The 18762-nt window shown below is 46.3% G+C and overlaps 1 protein-coding gene and 2 pseudogenes across 1 annotated transcript in view; all 3 read left to right on the forward strand.

Moving 5' to 3' along the window:
- Positions 1 to 7012: 7012 nt before the first annotated feature.
- The window catches only part of afg1l (AFG1 like ATPase), a 111036-nt gene continuing 99286 nt past the window's right edge, over positions 7013 to 18762 (forward strand). The window contains exon 1 of the mRNA XM_033021962.1: positions 7013 to 7259. Coding sequence (XP_032877853.1) covers positions 7013 to 7259 — 247 coding nt within the window. The remainder of the gene's footprint in view (positions 7260 to 18762) is intronic.
- Positions 7460 to 7628, forward strand: LOC116973846 (annotated as a pseudogene).
- Positions 8353 to 8471, forward strand: LOC116973868 (annotated as a pseudogene).

The raw sequence follows: 18762 nt of genomic DNA on the forward strand, positions 1-18762 counted from the left end.
ACCATGACCTCCAGGTTGAAGAACAGTTTCTTCACAGCAACCATCAGGCTCTTGAACACGACACAACACTAACCTTAACCGTGAGCTTCTCTGGACTCTGTCATTGGTCGCACTGGGGACTTGCACTAGTTATACAATTATTAATTTATTGAATATTTGTTTCAATTTTTTTAATTTTATCTGTGGGTATTGCAGTCAAGGATCTGTTCTGCTGTTCATAAATCGTAAAATTGTAAGTGATTGGGGCAGAATTAGGCCCATCAAGTTTACTCCTCCATTCAATCATGGCTGAACTATCTCTCCCTCCTAACCCCATTCTCCTGCCTTCAATGCTTTCAAGAGAGAGCTAGATAGGGCTCTTAAAAATAGCGGTCATGGGACATGGGGATAAGGCAGGAACGGGGTACTGATTGGGGATGATCAGCCATGAACACATTGAATGGCGGTGCTGACTCGAAGGGCCGAATGGCCTACTCCTGCACCTATTGTTTATTGTCTATTCTCCCCATAACCTCTGACACCCGTACTGTAATGGCAAATTTCCGACTTTTCCAGTGTCCTCTTTTCCAGTTGCCATGACTCAAGAGCGGAACTCACTATCAAAACATGGGGGGAACCTGTCCCCTCTGGCCCCCCCGGGTTTTCCGCCCCTGCCATGACTACACAGGGGCGGAAAACCCGGAGCTACAGTAGGAGCGATCTTACGCAGACCTAATAGAACAGATCTTCCAGTCGTTATTTCCAGTTTAATTGGTTGTTTATTGAAGTAGTTGTACCAACAAAGATATGAACGTACCAGGTTTTCCTTATTTTGCGTGCAGGTTGTAGCTGGTTGCTCTGTTCGTGGTCCAATAAGAACTGTATGCTCTCCCTCCCTGTGCCTGCCACTTCCTGCCCCCTATGTCCTTATATATACACCACTCTGTGCATCTAATGACCGTCCCCAAGTGTCCAAAAATAATAGGGCAAGATATATCTAGACAAAATAAAATAATATGCCAACAGTAACTAGCCTAAACATAAATGGCTCCAACGTATTAATCAAGAATTTGCAGGTAAGAACTTCATTGCTCTTTGAAGGACAACAAGTCTACGATCTTACACTCATACTTAGTATGACTTTAATACTTAGAATGCTGAATGACTCCAAGAACGGATACAGTTCCAGTGTTCCAATTAGTCACATCCAAGTGTTCACAGTTAATATCAACTGGGGTTACAACTGAGAAGCCAATAGCGTCATTAACTTCCTCAGTATCAAAGATCACCAGATAATACTCAAGAATGGGAACTCCTTTTGCAATTCATCTCCACCCTTCGTACCCAGGGTTATGCTGCCAGCTATAATCCTCATTACTGCTGCAGTTTGAGATTCCAGCTCTGTAAGATTTCAGTGATTTTAGCTTCGAGTGGATAGACTTGGAGACTGAAGCATGGGGTAAAGGAGAGCTCTGTAATCCAACACATAATAAAAACATTACATTTGTGGAAACAAGCCAGGCAGTGTGTGGTGCCTATTGAAATCAAAAGGCTCACGGATTACTCAGACAACAGAAGACTGCCTTTGAAAGTACGGAATTTGATAATGAATACTCTATGGAGACCGATGTCAGGAGTCCATAAACTGTTGTTAATACCAGTTTTAATGCTGAGCTTTGAAAATCAACAGCAATTTCAATAGTTATCTGAGTAAAGATGCAATATTTTTCAAAGGAATTGATACCTTTCAGACTTCCTTGAAACTGATCCAGCCTGCCAGTGGCTTCTATTGAAAGTATGTATAAACTGGATATGTGGGAAAATCTGCAAATAAAATAAAACGTGCTTTATATTTAAAGAGGGGCAACACTAACCCAGTGATTAATCCTCCTTCATACTGAGCATTGGCCACAAAGTGACCCTTTCTGTGTGGAAAAACCAACAATGTGCTTTGAAAAACCTGATCGCATTCATTCTGTTAAGTGTAAGGGTAGCAAAGAATTGTTTTGGGTTGGACTGTACACAGACCGAGGAAGTATAAATCTATCCTCTCTTAAACATAATTAAAAATATATCTCTGTGGGGCCCACGGATTCCTTTCTCATCAACAAACACAATGAGGTGCTGATTTGGAAAGCAGGGCTAAAGTCAATCTGACCTTGCATCTATTAAGAGGGAGTTAGATGTGGCCCTTGTGGCTAAGGGGATCAGAGGGTATGGCGAGAAGGCAGGTACGGGATACTGAGTTGGATGATCAGCCATGATCATATTGAATGGCGGTGCAGGCTCGAAGGGCCGAATGGCCTACTCCTGCACCTAATTTCTATGTTTCTATGTTTCTATGTTACCTGCAAATCAACACAGCTGCTGCCTCGCAGCGCCGCAGACCCCGGACTCGATCGCTGTCTGTGTGGACTTTGCACGTTCTCCCCAAGACAGCGTGGGTTTTATCTGGGCGCTCTTATTGAAACATATAAGATTATTGAGGGTACACAAAAATGCTGGAGAAACTTAGCGGGTGCAGCAGCATCTATGGAGCGAAGGAAATAGGCAACGTTTCGGGTTGGCCCGAAACGTTGCCTATTTCCTTCGCTCCATAGATGCTGCTGCACCCGCTGAGTTTCTCCAGCATTTTTGCATTCCTTCGATTTTCCAGCATCTGCAGTTCCTTCTTAAACAAGATTATTAAGGGGTTTGGACACGCTAGAGGCAGGAAACATGTTCCAAATGTTGGGGGAGTCCAGAACCAGGGGCCACAGTTTAAGAATAAGGGGTAAGCCATTTAGTACGGAGATGAGGAAACACTTTATCGCACAGAGAGTGGTGAGTCTGTGGAAATCTCTGCCTCAGAGGGCGGTGGAGGCCGGTTCTCTGGATGCTTTCAAGAGAGAGCTAGATAGGGCTCTGGAAGATAGCGGAGTCAGGGGATACGGGGAGAAGGCAGGAACAGGGTACTGATTGGGGATGATCAGCCATGATCGCATTGAATGGCGGTGCTGGCTCGAAGGGCTGAATGGCCTACTCCTGCACCTATTGTCTATTATCTCTGGTTTCTTCTGACTTTAACGACTTTACCTTGCAGTAAATATTATGCCGTCTATCCTGTGTCTGTACACTGTGAATGGCTTGACTGTAATCGTGTATAGTATTGCCACTGACTGCATAGCACGCTTCAAAAAGCTTTTCACTGTACCTCGGTACATTGTCACTCGGTACACGTGACAATAATAAACGACACAAAACTAAAGTCACACATCCCAAAAATGTGCATGTTTCTAATTTGCCCCTTGTAGTGGCACCCGGGGATTAAACTGTATATGCAGAACCCTCGTCATAGATCGGGTCTCTCACGTCTATCGACATGAGATGAGGAGGAGGCAGTTTCGGTGGCCCATCTTAAACCTGCTCATCTCGATGTCGATCGCCCGGCGTTGGTGTCCCAGCCCCGCCGTAGAGGTCATCAGGAGATTTACTCCATTCTGTCAGAGTCTGCAAGAGCGCCAGGCTATCAAGCACCACAAACTCCAATTAAACACCAAACTCCAAATTGCCTTGATTCCTCTAGGGGTCTCGGGGGGGTCATTGTTCATTTCCTTGCACTGTATTGTTTGTTTGTTTGTTTGTTTTTATACCTTGAACTTCTTTCTATTCTTCTGTCTATTTATTATGATGTCTGGAGTCATAGAGTCATGCAGCATGGAAACAGGTCCTTTGGCCCAACTTGCTCATGCCAACCAAGGCACTCCATCCACCTGGCTGAGTGCTCAGTCTACTGAGATATATTTATATATCTGTTGTGCTGCTGCAGGTAAGAATTTCATTGTTCCATTTTGGGACGTTTCTGGATGGCTTTTATCAGCATCTGAACTGTCCTCTCACTTAGAAACACAGAACATAGATAAATAGGTGCAGGAGTAAGCCATTCAGCCCTTCGAGCCAACACCGCCATTCAATATGATAATGGCTGATCATCTAAAATCAGTACCCCATTCCTGCTTTTTCCCCATATCCCTTGATTCCGTTAGCCCCAAGAGCTAAATCTAGCTCTCTCTCTTGAAAACATCCAGTGAATTGGCCTCCACTGCCTTTTGTGGCAGAGAACGCCACAGATTCACAACTCTCTGGGTGACAGAGATGATGATCTTTCAACAGAGGTCATTTCCTGACATCCCATCAAAGTTAGAATGTCAGTGGAGGGACCGGGCTGGAGGTGGGCAAGCTTGTGATCCTTAGTAGAGCCCAGGCAGGCGAGGAACCGTTTATTGAACGGGTGAATATACCCTGAACTATCTTTAATCAGACTTTATCAGACACTAAACGTTATACTCTATCCTTTTCCTGTACAGTGGACGGCTTGATTGTAATCATGTATAGTACTTTCTTTGATTGGATAGCATGCAACAAAAAGCTTTTTTACGATACGTCGGTAGATGTGACAATAATAACCTGCTAATAAACTAAACTAATGACAATAAAACACTCTTGACTCTCTTGACTTCCATCTTGAGCATCATGTTTTCTACTGCATTCTCTCCATCCATCCTTCCCACTATCCATTCATCCCGCCATCTAAGATGGCGGACTGCAGGAGTGGGGCGCCGTTGTGTATGGCTGCTCTGCCTGCAGTCCGTCCTTTCACCCTTTTTTATTTTTATTTTTAGTCCTGTTACTACAAAATGTTTGTTGGAGGTCTTCTTTTATGTGGTGGGTGGGGGGAGGGGAAGGGGAAACCTTTCCTGGTCCCTACCTGGTCGGAGAGGCGGTTTCCCTCCGAGCTGCTTCTTCGCCCCTTCCTCGCGGCCTACCATCAGACTGTTGCAGCGTTTCCTGTCGGGATCGGCCGGGACTACAGCTTCGGCGGCGGTGCAGCGCTGGGACACCAACACGGAGTGGGTGGTGCCTTGCCGGGTCACCGTGCGGTAAGCTCCGGAGTACTGTGACCGACGACCAACATCCGAGGAGCTGTGGCTGCGGAGCGTCCAGTCGCAGGCGGCGCTGGATTTAAACACCGCGGAGCCTGGGATTCGAGATCACCAGAGTCGGAGCTCCAACCAGCGCGGTCTGAAGACTTCGGGTGCCGCGGTCTCCGGGGAGGAAGCGGCCGCTCCAGACATTTCCAAGCCGCCGAGGAGTGTTCACCCGATGCCGGCATTTCAGCTTTCTGGCAAGAGGGCCTGAAAACATCGGACTGGCTGCGGAGACCACAAATAGGCCCCGACCTCGGGTGATCACAGAGGGAGAGGACTGAACTTTCTGATGCCTTTCCCCACAGTGGAAATGTTTTATTCTGTTGTGGGGGGACGTTTGTGTTGAATTATACAATATGTTGTGTCATTTTTCTTAATTTTAATTTTTCTATGGATGTACGGAAGCTTAATTATTTTTTCTATGTAAAGCACTCTTTAATTTCTTATTTTGATTGCTTTTATTGCGTGGCTATTATTTTTACTCATGTTTTATGTCTTTTAATTTATTGTTGTATTTCATATGTAATTTTTGCGCCTCATGTGAGCTGTTATGTTGTCTGTTTATGATTCTGTACAGCACTTTGGTCAACATTGGTTGTTTTAAAGTGCTTAACAAATAAAGTTGGATTGGATTGGATTATCTATCCACCCCCGTCCATCCAGCCTAATTTGAGGAAGGACATCCTTGCTATTGAGGCAGTGCAGCGTAGGTTCACGAGGTTAATCCCTGGGATTGCGGAACTGTCATATGAGGAAAGATTGGAATGACTGGGCTTGTATTCACTGGAATTTAGAAGGATGAGAGGTTATCTTATAGAAACGTATACATTTATAAAAGGACTGGACAAGCTAGATGCAGGAAAAAGGGTCCAAATGTTGGGGGAGTCCAGAACCAGGGGCCACAGTCCAAGAATAAAGGGGAGGCTATTTAAAACTGAGATGAGAAAAAACTTTTTCATCCAGAGAGTTCTAAAGTTGTGGAATTCTCTGCCACAGAGGGCAGTGGAGGCCAATTCACTGGATGAATTTAAAAGAGAGTTAGATAGAGCTCTAGGGGCTAGCGGAATCAAGGGATATGGGGGAGAAGGGAGGAGCGGGTTACTGATTGTGGATGATCCGCCAAGATAACAATGAAGGGCCGAATGGCCTCCTCCTGCACCTATTTTCTATGTTTCTATCCCTCCCTTCCTTCCTACTTTCCATCCATCCATCTCTTCCCCATCCCTCCCTTCACCCCTCCCTCCATTCATCATGTTTCCATCCTTCCCTCTCCCTCCATTCAATATCTCCCTTCGACCACCCCTCATTCCTCCCTCCATCCCCACTTCCATCCATCCCTGCCTCCACCCCTCTCTCCCCTCCCTTCACACCTTCCTCCACCCATCCCTTCATCCATCCCTCCCTGTCTTCTTCCCATAGTCCATCCTTCGGTGCAGGAGTAGGCCATTCGGCCCTTCGAGCCATTCAATATGATCTAAAATCATAGATGTCATCTAAAATCATTACCCTATTCCTGCTTTCTCCCCACATTCTTACTCTCCTCACTACTTCCATCCATCCCATCCCATCCCATCCCATCCCATCCCGTCCCATCCATCCATCCCATCCCATCCCATCCCATCCCATCCATCCCATCCCGCCCCATCCACCATCAAAGGTAGCTCTTTCTTCACAAAAACCCTTCCTGGCTTAAGTCCTCCCTTCTATGTAGTTTTTTTTTGGCGGTTGGCAAACAACTTTTTAGTGCATTACCGCCACCAACTGGTATGGAGTGTGGATCAAATAACATTATAACTTATATACTAATAACCTATATCTTTCCAAACAAATTGGTTACCCTGAGAAAAAGCAATAGGATTTGATAGCACTTATATGAATTATTTTGTAAAATATCTATTAAATCAAATTGTACTTTTCCTTCCAAGTCCTCCCTCCACCACCTCCAGTTTAATTTCCTGATTTGGAATATTTTGGGACAAGAAACCAAGAATCTTTGATGGCAACAAGGTCAACCCAGAGCCACAGCGACACGACCAATAAAGTTTGTTCTTGTTGCGAGTGTCAAGATGGCGGCGCCCAGGACGCCCTTGGTCGCCGTTGGCCGCGGGGCCGCGTCGTTGTTGCCGCTGCTGCTGCTGCGGGGCGGTCACTGTAGGCCCCGGCCCCGGCCCTGGTCGCCGCTGCTGCTGCTGCTGCGGGGCGGTCACTGTAGGCCCCGGCCCCGGCCCTGGTCGCCGCTGCTGCTGCTGCTGCGGGGTGGTCACTGTAGGTCGTGGTCCTGGTCCTGGCCGCCCGGGCCCTGCTCGCTGAGAGGTGAGGACGGTTGACTCAATGGGAGGCGGGTAGTCAGCGTTTATGAACCCGCGACCACAGTCGGTAGAGTCGCTGCCTCACGGCGCCGGAGACCCGGGTTCGATCCTGACCACGGGTGACGTCTGTCTTACTGAGATCCCCCAGTACTTTGTTTTTCATTCAACTCAACCTCATTCAGTATTCCATCATTGTACACTGGCATCGCTTCTCGGCCTTTTGGCTAAGATCAAGTGTAGTATCTGTACTTATCAGTTTAATATCTGATACGTCCCTTATAGAAACATAGAAACATACAATATAGGTGCAGGAGTAGGCCATTCGGCCCTTCGAGCCTGCACTGCCATTCAATATGATCATGGCTGATCATCCAACTCAGTATCCCGTTCCTGCCTTCTCTCCATACCGCCTGATCCCTTTAGCCACAAGGGCCACATCTAACTCCCTCTTAAATATAGCCAATGAACTGGCCTCAACTACCTTCTGTGGCAGAGAATTCCAGAGATTCACCACTCTCTGTGTGAAAAATGTTTTGCTTATCTCAGTCCTAAAAGATTTCCCCTTTATCCTTAAACTGTGACCCCTTGTTCTGGACTTCCCCGACATCGGGAACAATCTTCCTGCATCTAGCCTGTCCAACCCCTTAAGAATTTTGTAAGTTTCAATAAGATCCCCCCTCAATCTTCTAAATTCTAGCGAGTACAAGCCGAGTCTATCCATATAAACATAGAAAATAGGTGCAGGAGTAGGCCATTCGGCCCTTCAAGCCTGTAGCGCCATTCAATATGATCATGGCTGATCATCCAACTCAGTATCCCATCCCTGCCTTCTCTCCATACCCCCTGATACCTTTAGCCACAAGGACCACATCTAACTCCCTCTTAAATATAGCAGATATACGACTTTGGAATGTGGGAGGAAAGGAAGATCTCGGAGAAGATCCACGTTGGTCACGAAGAGAACGAACAAGCAGCCGTAGTCAGGATTGAACCCGGGTCTCTGGCGTGGGTTCCAGTCTTTCTTCATATGAAAGTCCTGACATCCCAGGAATAAGCCTGGTGAACCTTCTCTGTACTCCCTCTATGGCAAGAATGTCCTTCCTAGGGACCATATATTAAATTGATTTTTGGAACAGGGAGATGGAATAGGGGCTTGCTCCGTCCACTCCACACATCGACCCAGTATTGCAGTGCCTCTGGGAACGGTGCACCTCCCTCCACCACCTCCAGTCGAAATTCCATTTGGAATATTTTGAAGGACCAAGAAACCAACCAACCAACATCTTTTTTGCTCCACTTCAGTTGCACTACAATATTTGCACCATTCTGCTGTTTTGCACTCGTTATTATCTTTAGTGTTGTATTTATCATTACCATGTATTCGGTTTACTCTGTGAGCTTCATGTGAAGAAGAAGTTTCATTGCGCCCTGGTGCATATGACAATAAACTAATCAGAATCTGATTCGGTAAATTTCCCTATGATCTGCTCTCCGCATATTCACACCAACAACCCTAGGTTCCATCACTTACCATCAGACTTGTGGCGATTCACTGTAGCTGAATGTGTTTGGAACGTGGGAGGAAAGTGGAGCACCAGGAGGAAACTCAGGCAGTCACAGGAAGAACGTGCAAACTCCCCACAGAAAGCATCAGGATTGAGCCCAGGTTCCTGAAGTTGTGAAGCAGCACCTATACTGGCTGTGCTGCTTTGCCCACTGAAGCCTGTAGCTTTTTAAGTCGCCTTTCTTGGAGGCTAAAATCCCTGCCCTCATCTGTCGGTACGGAGTCTGTACTTTCTCCCCGTGACCTGCGTGGGTTTTCTCCGGGAGCTCCGGTTTCCCCCCACACCACAAATACGTGCAGGTTTCCAGCATCTGCAGTTCCTTCTTAAACAGGTTTGTAGGTTAATTGACTTTGGCAAATATTGTAAATTACCCCTCCTGTGTATAAGGGAGTGGATGTGAAAGGGGGAATAACAGAACTAGCGTGATAGACACAAAGTGCTGGAGTAACTCAGCGGGTCTGGCAACATTTCTGGTGAAAAAGAATGAGCGATGTTTCGGGCTGAGACCCTTCATCAGACCTACTGCAGTCTGAAGAAGGGTCTCGACCCAAAACGTCGCCCATCCTTTTTCTCCTGAGATGCTGCCAGACCCGCTGAGTTACGCCAGCACTTTGTGTCTCTCTTTGGTATTAACTAGCATCTGCAGTTTCTCGTTTCTACTTGGAACAGTGGGCAGTCATGGTGACGCAACGGTAGAGTTGCTGCCTTACTGCAAAATGCAGCGCCAGAGACCCGGGTTCGATCCCGACTACAGATGCTGTCTGTATGGAGTTTGTACGCTGTACGTTGTATTTTGTTGGTTCACATGCTTGATCAATGGTGTTTTATCATTAATGTTTATTATTATTAATGTTTAGTGTTTTCTGAGTCATTCGTAACTATCACTGTATGTCATGTTGTTACTTGTGGGCGGAGCACCAAGGCAAATTCCTTGTATGTGAATACTTGGCCAATAAACGTACTTACTTACTCCCCGTGATCTGCGTGGGTTTTCTCCGAGATCTTTAGTTTCCACACACTCCAAAGACGTACGGGTTTGTAGGTTAATTGGCTTGATAAAAATGTTAAATTGTCCAAGTTGGCGATTTGCAGAGTACTGCCCTGCCGACTACAAAATTCAGAAGGTTCAGTGATTGGCTTTGTGGGACATACTTGCTGTTGAATCCAAAGCAAATTGACTCTTCTTCATACTCCCGATTCAAAATATCACCCATCCTTTATCTCCAGAGGTGCTGCCTGACCTACTGAGCTTCCTCCAACACTTTGCGTCTGTCTTGGGTAGAAACCAGCATCTGCAGTTCATTGTTTCTAAAACTTGTTGGGGGAGTCCAGAACCAGGGGCCACAGTTTAAGAATAAGGAGTAAGCCATTTAGAACGGAGACGAGGAAGCACTTTTTCTCATCGAGTTGTGAGTGCGGAATTCTCTTTTCTCAGAGGGCGGTGGAGGCCGGTTCTCTTGACACTTTCAAGAGAGAGCTAGATAGGGCTCTTAAAGATAGCAGAATCAGGGGATATGGGGAGAAGGCAGGAACGGGGTACTGAGTGGGGATGATCAGCCATGATCACATTGTATGGCGGTGCTGGCTCGAAGGGCCGAATGGCCTCCTCCTGTACCTATTGTCTATTGGTGTGAACGGGTGATTGGTGATCAGCATAGAGTCAGTGGGACGAAGGGCCTGTTTCTATGCTGTATCTTTAAACTAAACATGGGACCAAGAAGAGCTAGCTAAGGGACACAGAATTGGCTTCTAGATGGGAAGCAATCGATGTTCTCGGGCTGAAAGGCGCGGGTAGGAAATGTTCTGGAAACAGTCTAAACTCGATTGTCTGAAGAAGGGTCCCGACCTGAAATGTCACCTGTCCATTCCTTCCACAAATGCTGCCTGGCCCATTGAGTTACACCAACTCTTTATGTTCTGCTTAAGATTCCAGCATCTGCAGTCTCTTGTGTTTGATTCAATATGTCAGGAGGGATAAAAGCATTTAACACCCCCCTCACTTTATGCTTCTTTGTCCCTCCTTCAGCTCTCTTTTCAGAAACATCACCTGTTAAGGCCTGGATAGAGTGGATATGGAGAGGATGTTTTCACTAGTGGGAGAGTCTAGGATCAGAGGTCTCAGAATTAAAGGACGCTCCTTTAGGAAGGAGATGAGGAGAGGTTTATTTGATCAGAGGGTGGTGAATCTGTGGAATTCATTGCCACAGACGGCTGTGGAGGCCCAGCCAATGGATATTTTTAAGGCAGAGATAGATAGATTCTTGATTAGTACGGGTGTCGGGGGTTATGGGGAGAAGACAGGAGAATGGGGTTGAGAGGGAAAGATAGATCAGCCATGATTGAATGGCGGAGATGCAGTGCAGAATCAGGCCCTTCTGCCCAACGAGTCCGCAATGACCAGTGATTTCCGCACATTAACACAATCCTACTACTAGGGGCAGTTTATGCACACACAAAGCCAATTAACCTACATACCTGTACATCTTTGGCGTGTGGGAGGAAACCGAAGATTTCAGGGGAAACTCATGCGGTCATGGGGAGAACATAGAAACATAGAAAATATGTGCAGGAGGAGGCCATTCGACCCTTCGAGACAGCACCGCTATTCATTGTGATCATGGCTGATCATCCCCAATCAATAACCCTTGTCTGCCTTCTCCCCATAGCCCCTAGAGCTCTATCTAACTCTCGCTTAAATCCATCCAGTGATTTGGCCTCTGTGGCAGGGAATTCCACAAATTCACAACTCTCTATGTGAAATTATTTTTTTCTCGCCTCAGTCTTAACGTACAAACACTACAGACAGCACCCGTAGTCGGGATCGAACCGGGGTCTCCGGCGCTGCAATCGTTGTAAGGCAGCAACTCTACCGCTGCACCACCGTGCCGCCCACTGCTTTAAATCTCTGCCTTAAAAATATGCATTGACGGCTTCACAACCTTCTGTGGCAAAGAATTCCACAGATTCACCACCCTTTGACTAAAAAAAATCGATGTTTAATAGTTTGATGTTTGATGGTTTGTGTTTAAAACAGAATTCTCATCTCGGCATTAAACTCCTTTCAGGACAACTTCTCCCTCAGTTTCAGCAAGACCAGGGAGGCAGCACACTCACAATGGGTAGTGCCACGGCCTCACAGCGTCAGAGACCGGGGTTCGCTCCTGACCTCAGGTGCCGTCTGTGTGCAGTTTGCATGTTCTCCCTGTGACCATGTGGGTTTCCTCTGGGTTCTCTGGCTTCCTCCCACATTGCAGAGTTCAGAGTGTTTCATTGTCATTTGGTCTCCTAATCTGAGGAAAGACATTCTTGCCATAGAGGGAGTACAGAGAAGGTTAACCAGACTGATTCCTGGGATGGCAGGACTTTCATATGAAGAAGGACTGGATAGACTCGGCTTGTACTCGCTAGAATTTAGAAGATTGAGGGGGGATCTTATAGAAACTTACAAAATTCTTAAGGGGTTGGACAGGCTGGATGCAGGAAGATTGTTCCCGATGTTGGGGAAGTCCAGAACTAGGGGTCACAGTTTAAGGATAAGAGGGAAGTCTTTTAGGACCGAGATGAGAAAATCATTTTTTACACAGAGAGCGGTGAATCTGTGGAATTCTCTGCCACAGAAGGTAGTTGAGGCCAGTTCATTGGCTATATTTAAGAGGGAGTTAGATGTGGTCCTTGTGGAGAGAAGGCAGGGATGGGATACTGAGTTGGATGATCAGCCATGATCATATTGAATGGCGGTGCAGGCTTGAAGGGCCAAATGGCCTACTCCTGCACCTATTTTCTATGTTTCTATTTTCTATGTTTCTATGTCATTTTGCTCAAAATCAATTGGAAAGCCAATTCCCTCCGCAGATGCTGCCTGACCCGCTGAGTTCCTCCTGCACTTTGTGTTTCGCTAAAGATTCCAGCCTCTGCCATTTCTTGTCTCCTTTACAGCATAAAAGGATCTACCTTTAGAAAGGAGATGAGGAGGAATTTCTTCAGTCACAGGGTGGCAAATCTGTGGAGGCCTAGTTAGTTAATGGATATTTTTAAGGCGGAGATTGACAGATATTTGATTAGTATGGGTGTCAGGGGTTATGTGGATAAGGCAGGAGAATGGTGTTGAGAGGGAAAGATAGATCAGCCATGATTGAATGGTGGAGTAGACTTGATGGGCTTAATGGCCTAATTAGTTTAGTTTAGTTTAGAGATACAGCGTGGAAACAGGCCACACCAAGTCCGCACCGACCAGCGATTCCCCGCACATTAACACTGTCTTGCACATACTAGGTTCAATTTACATATACACAAAGCTAAATAACCTACATACCTGTTCGTCTTTGGAGTGTGGGAAGAAACCGAAGATCTCGGAGAAAACCCACGCGGTCACGGGGAGAACGTACAAACTCCGTACAGACAGCTCCCGTAGTCAGGATCGAACGTGGGTCTACGGCGCTGCAAGCGTTGTAAAGGGCCTGTCCCACATGCCAATTTTTTCCGGCAACGGCCGCCATCATTGACTGACATATCAGGTCACCAAAAAATTCGCAGCGTGATGCGGCGTGACGCGGCGTGACGACGTATTGGCGCGCGGTGTTTTTTTTCAAGCGTCGCAACTTTTTTTTGTCGCCGCTGGATTTTTGAAATGTTCAAAATCTTTTGGCGGCCCTGATATGACGCCGGCAGTCGCTGAAAAAATCGCCAAGTGGGACAGGCCCTTAAGGCAGCAACTCTACCGCTACGCCACCGTGCCCGCCCTTCTGCTCCTATGACTTATGAACTTACGATTTTTCAAGTATGTCATCTCTTTCTATCACTCACAAACAGTGTACAGTTTCATAATTTCAAATAGCCTTTCTTCGGGCTTAATCCGGTTATGCATACATGCTTGCTTAGCAGTAAAGATTATCGGATATCCATTCATAGGGTTGATACCACTCCCTACTCTATGGTCTCTCAAAAACACCTCCAATTATCATGTATCTGTCCACTGTAAATGGCACGATTGTAATCATGTATTGTCTTTCTGCTGACTGTGATCCCACTTTCCCATCCACTCCCTACACACTGAGGGTAGTTTACAGCGGACCAATCAACCTACAATCCCGCACGCTACCATCTTCATAAGGATAAAGGGGAAATCCTTTGGGACCGAGATGAGAAAAACATTTTTCACGCAGAGGGTGGTGAGTCTCTGGAACTCTGCCACAGAAGGTAGTTGAGGCCAGTTCATTGGCTATATTTAAGAGGGAGTTAGATGTGGCCCTTGTGGCTAAAGGGATCAGGGGGTATGGAGAGAAGGCAGGTACAGGATACTGAGTTGGATGATCAGCCATGATCATATTGAATGGCGGTGCAGGCTCGAAGGGCCGAATGGCCTACTCCTGCACCTATTTTCTATGTTTCTATCTAAGTCTTTGATCAGACTTTACTGGCTTTATCTTGCACTAAATACTATTCCCTTATCATGTATCTATACGGTGTAAAGGGCTCGATTGTAATCATGTATTGTCTTTCATGTAATCATGTATTGACTGCCACCACGCAACAAAAGATTTTCACTGTACCTTGGTACACGTGACAATGAACTGAACTGAATCCAACAATATGGAAGTCTTTCAACCAGTTCCGGTGTGGTTCTACCTCAGATTCACACAGCCTGGCTCATATGTGAGACCTGCGATCTCTGGTTCTATAAATAATCCACCACGGGTTTTCACCTGACTTGGTTCATGAATGATACCATCAACCACATTCCTTTGGTCCAAAGATTCAAGTGGCATTCTGGTAACTTCTGGTATCCAGGTGTATTACTTTACCCAGCAATGCAATTAGTTCCTTTCACGTTTGCCGCCTCTTTTTATTAGTACAAAGCAATGTGGTTAATGCTTTGACTTGCTCCCTTTCAAACTCAAGCGAGATCAAACGTATAATAAGGTAATCGTGGCTTACAAGCATGATTACACCCTGAAGGGGGAACTCTTGAAATGCCAGGAGTGTATAAATGGATATCCAGTTTCATCTTTCAATCAGGAGGTAGTTGAGGCAGGCACTGAGTCCCGAGCTATTATCCACCTCATTGGAGACCCTCGGATTATATTTGATTGGACTTTGTGTTTAAGAAGGAACTGCAGATGCTGGAAAATTGAAGGTACACAAAAATCCTGGAGAAACTCAGTGGGTGCAGCAGTATCTATGGAGGTTTCGGCCCGAAACGTTGCCTATTTCCTTCGCTCCATAGATGCTGCTGCACCCGCTGAGTTTCTCCAGCATTTTTGTGTACCTTTGATCGGACTTTACTGGGTTTATCTTGCACTAAACATCATTCAATAGCCTTCTTCTTCTTGCGTATGGCGTGCACAAGTAGACAACTTGTTCTATTTGATTGTGCACGCTGGGTTGATTGCATTCGTCGAAACAGGGCGGACCATGTGAAGGTTGCAATCTCCCACCCCATTCAATAGACAATAGGTGCAGGAGTAGGCTATTCGGCCCTTCGAGCCAGCACCGCCATTCAATGTGATCATGGCTGATCATCCCCAATCAGTACCCCGTTCCTGCCTTCTCCCCATATCCCGTGACTCCGCTATCTTTAAGAGCCCTATCTAGCTCTCTCTTGAAAGGATCCAGAGAACCGGCCTCCACCGCCCTCTGAGGCAGAGAATTCCGCAGACTCATGTTATTTCATGTTATTTCCCTTTATCATAGAAACATAGAAACTAGGTGCAGGAGGAGGCCATTCAGCCCTTCGAGCCAGCACCACCATTCATTGTGATCATGGCTGATCGTCCCCAATCAATAACCCGTGCCTGCCTTCTCCCCACATCCCTTGATTCCACCAGCCCCTAGAGCTCTATCTAACTCTCTCTTAAATCCATCCAGTGACTTGGCCTCTGTGGCAGGGAATCCCACAAATTCATAACTCGCTGGGTGAAAACATTTTTTCTCACCTCAGTCTTAAATTGCCTCCCCTTTATCATGTATCTATACACTGTGAATGGCTTGATTGTAATCATGTCTTTCTGCTGACTGGTTAGCACGCAACTAAAGCTTTTCACTGTACCTCGGTATATGTGACAATAAACTAAACTAAACTTGGATAGAGAATGTTTAGAGGGACATGGGCCATACACAGGGGAATAGGATCGGTGTAGATGGGGCATCTTGGTTGGCGTGGACGAGGTGAGCTACTGCGGTGGAGTATTGCGTACAGTTTAGGTCTCCTAATCTGAGGAAAGACATTCTTGCCATAGAGGGAGTACAGAGAAGGTTCACCAGACTGATTCCTGGGATGGCAGGACTTTCATATGAAGAAAGACTGGATAGACTCGGCTTGTACTCGCTAGAATTTAGAAAATTGAGGGGGGATCTTATAGAAACTTACAAAATTCTTAAGGGGTTGGACAGGCTAGATGCAAGAAGATTGTTCCCGATGTTGGGGAAGTCCAGAACAAGGGGTCACAGTTTAAGGATAAGGGGAAAGTCTTTTAGGACCGAGATGAGCATTTTTTTTTTCACGCAGAGAGTGGTGACTCTGTGGAATTCTCTGCCACAGAAGGTAGTTGAGGCCAGTTCATTGGCTATATTTAAGAGGGAGTTAGATGTAGCCCTTGTGGCTAGAGGGATCAGGGGGTATGGAGAGAAGGCAGGTACAGGATACTGAGTTGGATGATCAGCCATGATCATATTGAATCGCGGTGCAGGCTCGAAGGGCCGAATGGCCTACTCCTGCACCCATTTTCTATGTTTCTATGAGCTGGAGGGACTGATTGCGTGCTGCATGACTATGACTGAGTCATTAGCTACTTTCTACCTTCACTAAGGAGGTAACAATCCCTCTCACTCCTGGGTTGTTTCAAATTCAATTAGCAATTTAACAATCAGTTCTGCTCCGTACATTCCTTTGCTGCAAGTTTGCAGGTTTCTACAAGTCATTGTGAGAAAGTCAAGTCAAGTCACTTTTATTTCTATAGCACATTTAAAAAACAACTCTCGTTGGCCAAAGTGCTTTACATTGGTGGAGGCACTAACGTTATTTTTTTTTTAGATTAGATTAGATAGCCTTTATTGTCATTCAGACCGAAGTATGAACGAAATTGAAGCAGTCATACATACAATACAATACAATGCAGTATGCATTACAACAGTGGTTCATAAATTAACTACCTACATAAATACATACATATAGCCCTGCCTCAGAGGACATCAAGAAAGGCTTGAGAGTAAAGATGAGTTTTTTGTGTCGACTTAAAGGAGTCGATGGAGGGGGCAGTTCTGATGGGAAGAGGGATGCTGTTCCACAGTCTAGGAGCTGCAACCACAAAGTCGCGGTCGCCCCTGAGCTTAAGCCCAAGTTACTGAACATTGAGAAGACCGATGATGAACCGTCAGCATAGTCAAGGACCAGTCTCACTCCTCCCCTCTCCCGGCAGGCAAGGGGTACAGAAGCGTGAAAAGTCTGTAGGAGTTTGTACCTTCTCCCCGTGACCGCGTGGCTTTTCTCCGGGTGCTCCGGTTTCATCCCACGCTCCAAAGTTGTCGGTTAATTGACTTTGGTTATAAAAAAAAATAGTAATGTTGTCATGTGTAGGATAATGTTCGTGTGCGGGGTAATCACTGGTCGGTGTGGAGTCGGTGAAGCTGAATGGCCTGTTTCCGTGCTGTATCTCCAAAGTCTAAAGTCAGTGAGGAAGGCTGTTTGACGATACACTGGGAAGTAGACCAGCTGCAGAAATGGGCAGAGAAAAGGCAGGTGGAGTTTAACCCGAGCGGAGGTAAGGTGTTGCACTTTGGAAGGTTGAATGTGCGAGAGTATACAGTTAATGGCAAGACCCTTAACAACAGTGATGTGCAGAGGGATCTTGGAGTCTAAGTTCATAGCTCAGGCCTTGTATACAGTATGCTTGCCTTCTTTGGTAAGGGCATTGAATACGAGGCATGGAGTCTTGATGCAGCTCCAAAGGACTTTGGTTTGGCCACATTTGGAGTATTGCATGCAATAAACAATATGTGCAGGAGAAGGCCATTTGGCCCTTCGAGCCAGCACCGCCATTCAATGGGATCATGGCTGATCATCCCCAATCAGTACCCCATTCCTGCCTTCTCCCCATAATCCCCTGCCTCGCTATCTTTAAGAGCCCTATCTAGCTCTCTCTTCAAACGAGAGCCGGCCTCCACCACCCTCTGAGGCGGAGAATTCCACACTCACAACTCTCTTTGAGAAAAAGTGTGCAGTTGTGGTCGCTGCATTACAGGAAAGATGTGGAGGTTTTGGAGAGGGAGCAGAGGAGGTTTACCGGAATGCTGCCCAGATCAGCAGATTTCAGCTACAGGGAGAGATTGGAGAGACTTGGCTTGTTTTCTCCGGAACGTCGGAGCTTGAGGAGAGACTTTGCTAGAAGTATATAAAATGATGGGAGGCACAGATAGGGTAGACAGTCAGAACATTTTTCCCCAGGGTCACACTGGAGGGCATAGTTATAATGTGAGAGGGAGAAAGTTGAATGGAGATGTGCAGGGCAAGTTTTATACGCAGAGTTTTTTAGTGAGTGCATGGAATGCGCTGTCAGGGGTGGTGGTGGAGGCAGATGTGATGGTGGTCTTTAAGAAGTGGTTAGACAGGCACATGGATAAGCAGGGAATGGGGGGGATGTGGATCACGTGCAGGCAAACGAGATCAGTTCAGCCAGGAACAATGTTCGGCACAATCATTATGGGCCGAATGGCCTGTTCCCGTGCTGTACTGCTTTATGCACAATGTTAACATGTCCCATTGATTCAAAAAGTCACAATGGTGAATTTTAATCTAAACTTTAATCCAAATGGCGCAATGTCCAGTTTTGATCCAAAATAGGATATATTTTTAGTTTTAGAGATACAGCGTGGAAACAGGCCCTTCAGCCCACCGGGTCCGTGCCGACCAGCGATCCCCGCACACTAACACTATCCTACACACACTAG

This window comes from Amblyraja radiata, chromosome 5, assembly GCF_010909765.2.
Source record: "Amblyraja radiata isolate CabotCenter1 chromosome 5, sAmbRad1.1.pri, whole genome shotgun sequence".
In the NCBI taxonomy this organism is placed as follows: Eukaryota; Metazoa; Chordata; class Chondrichthyes; order Rajiformes; family Rajidae; genus Amblyraja; species Amblyraja radiata.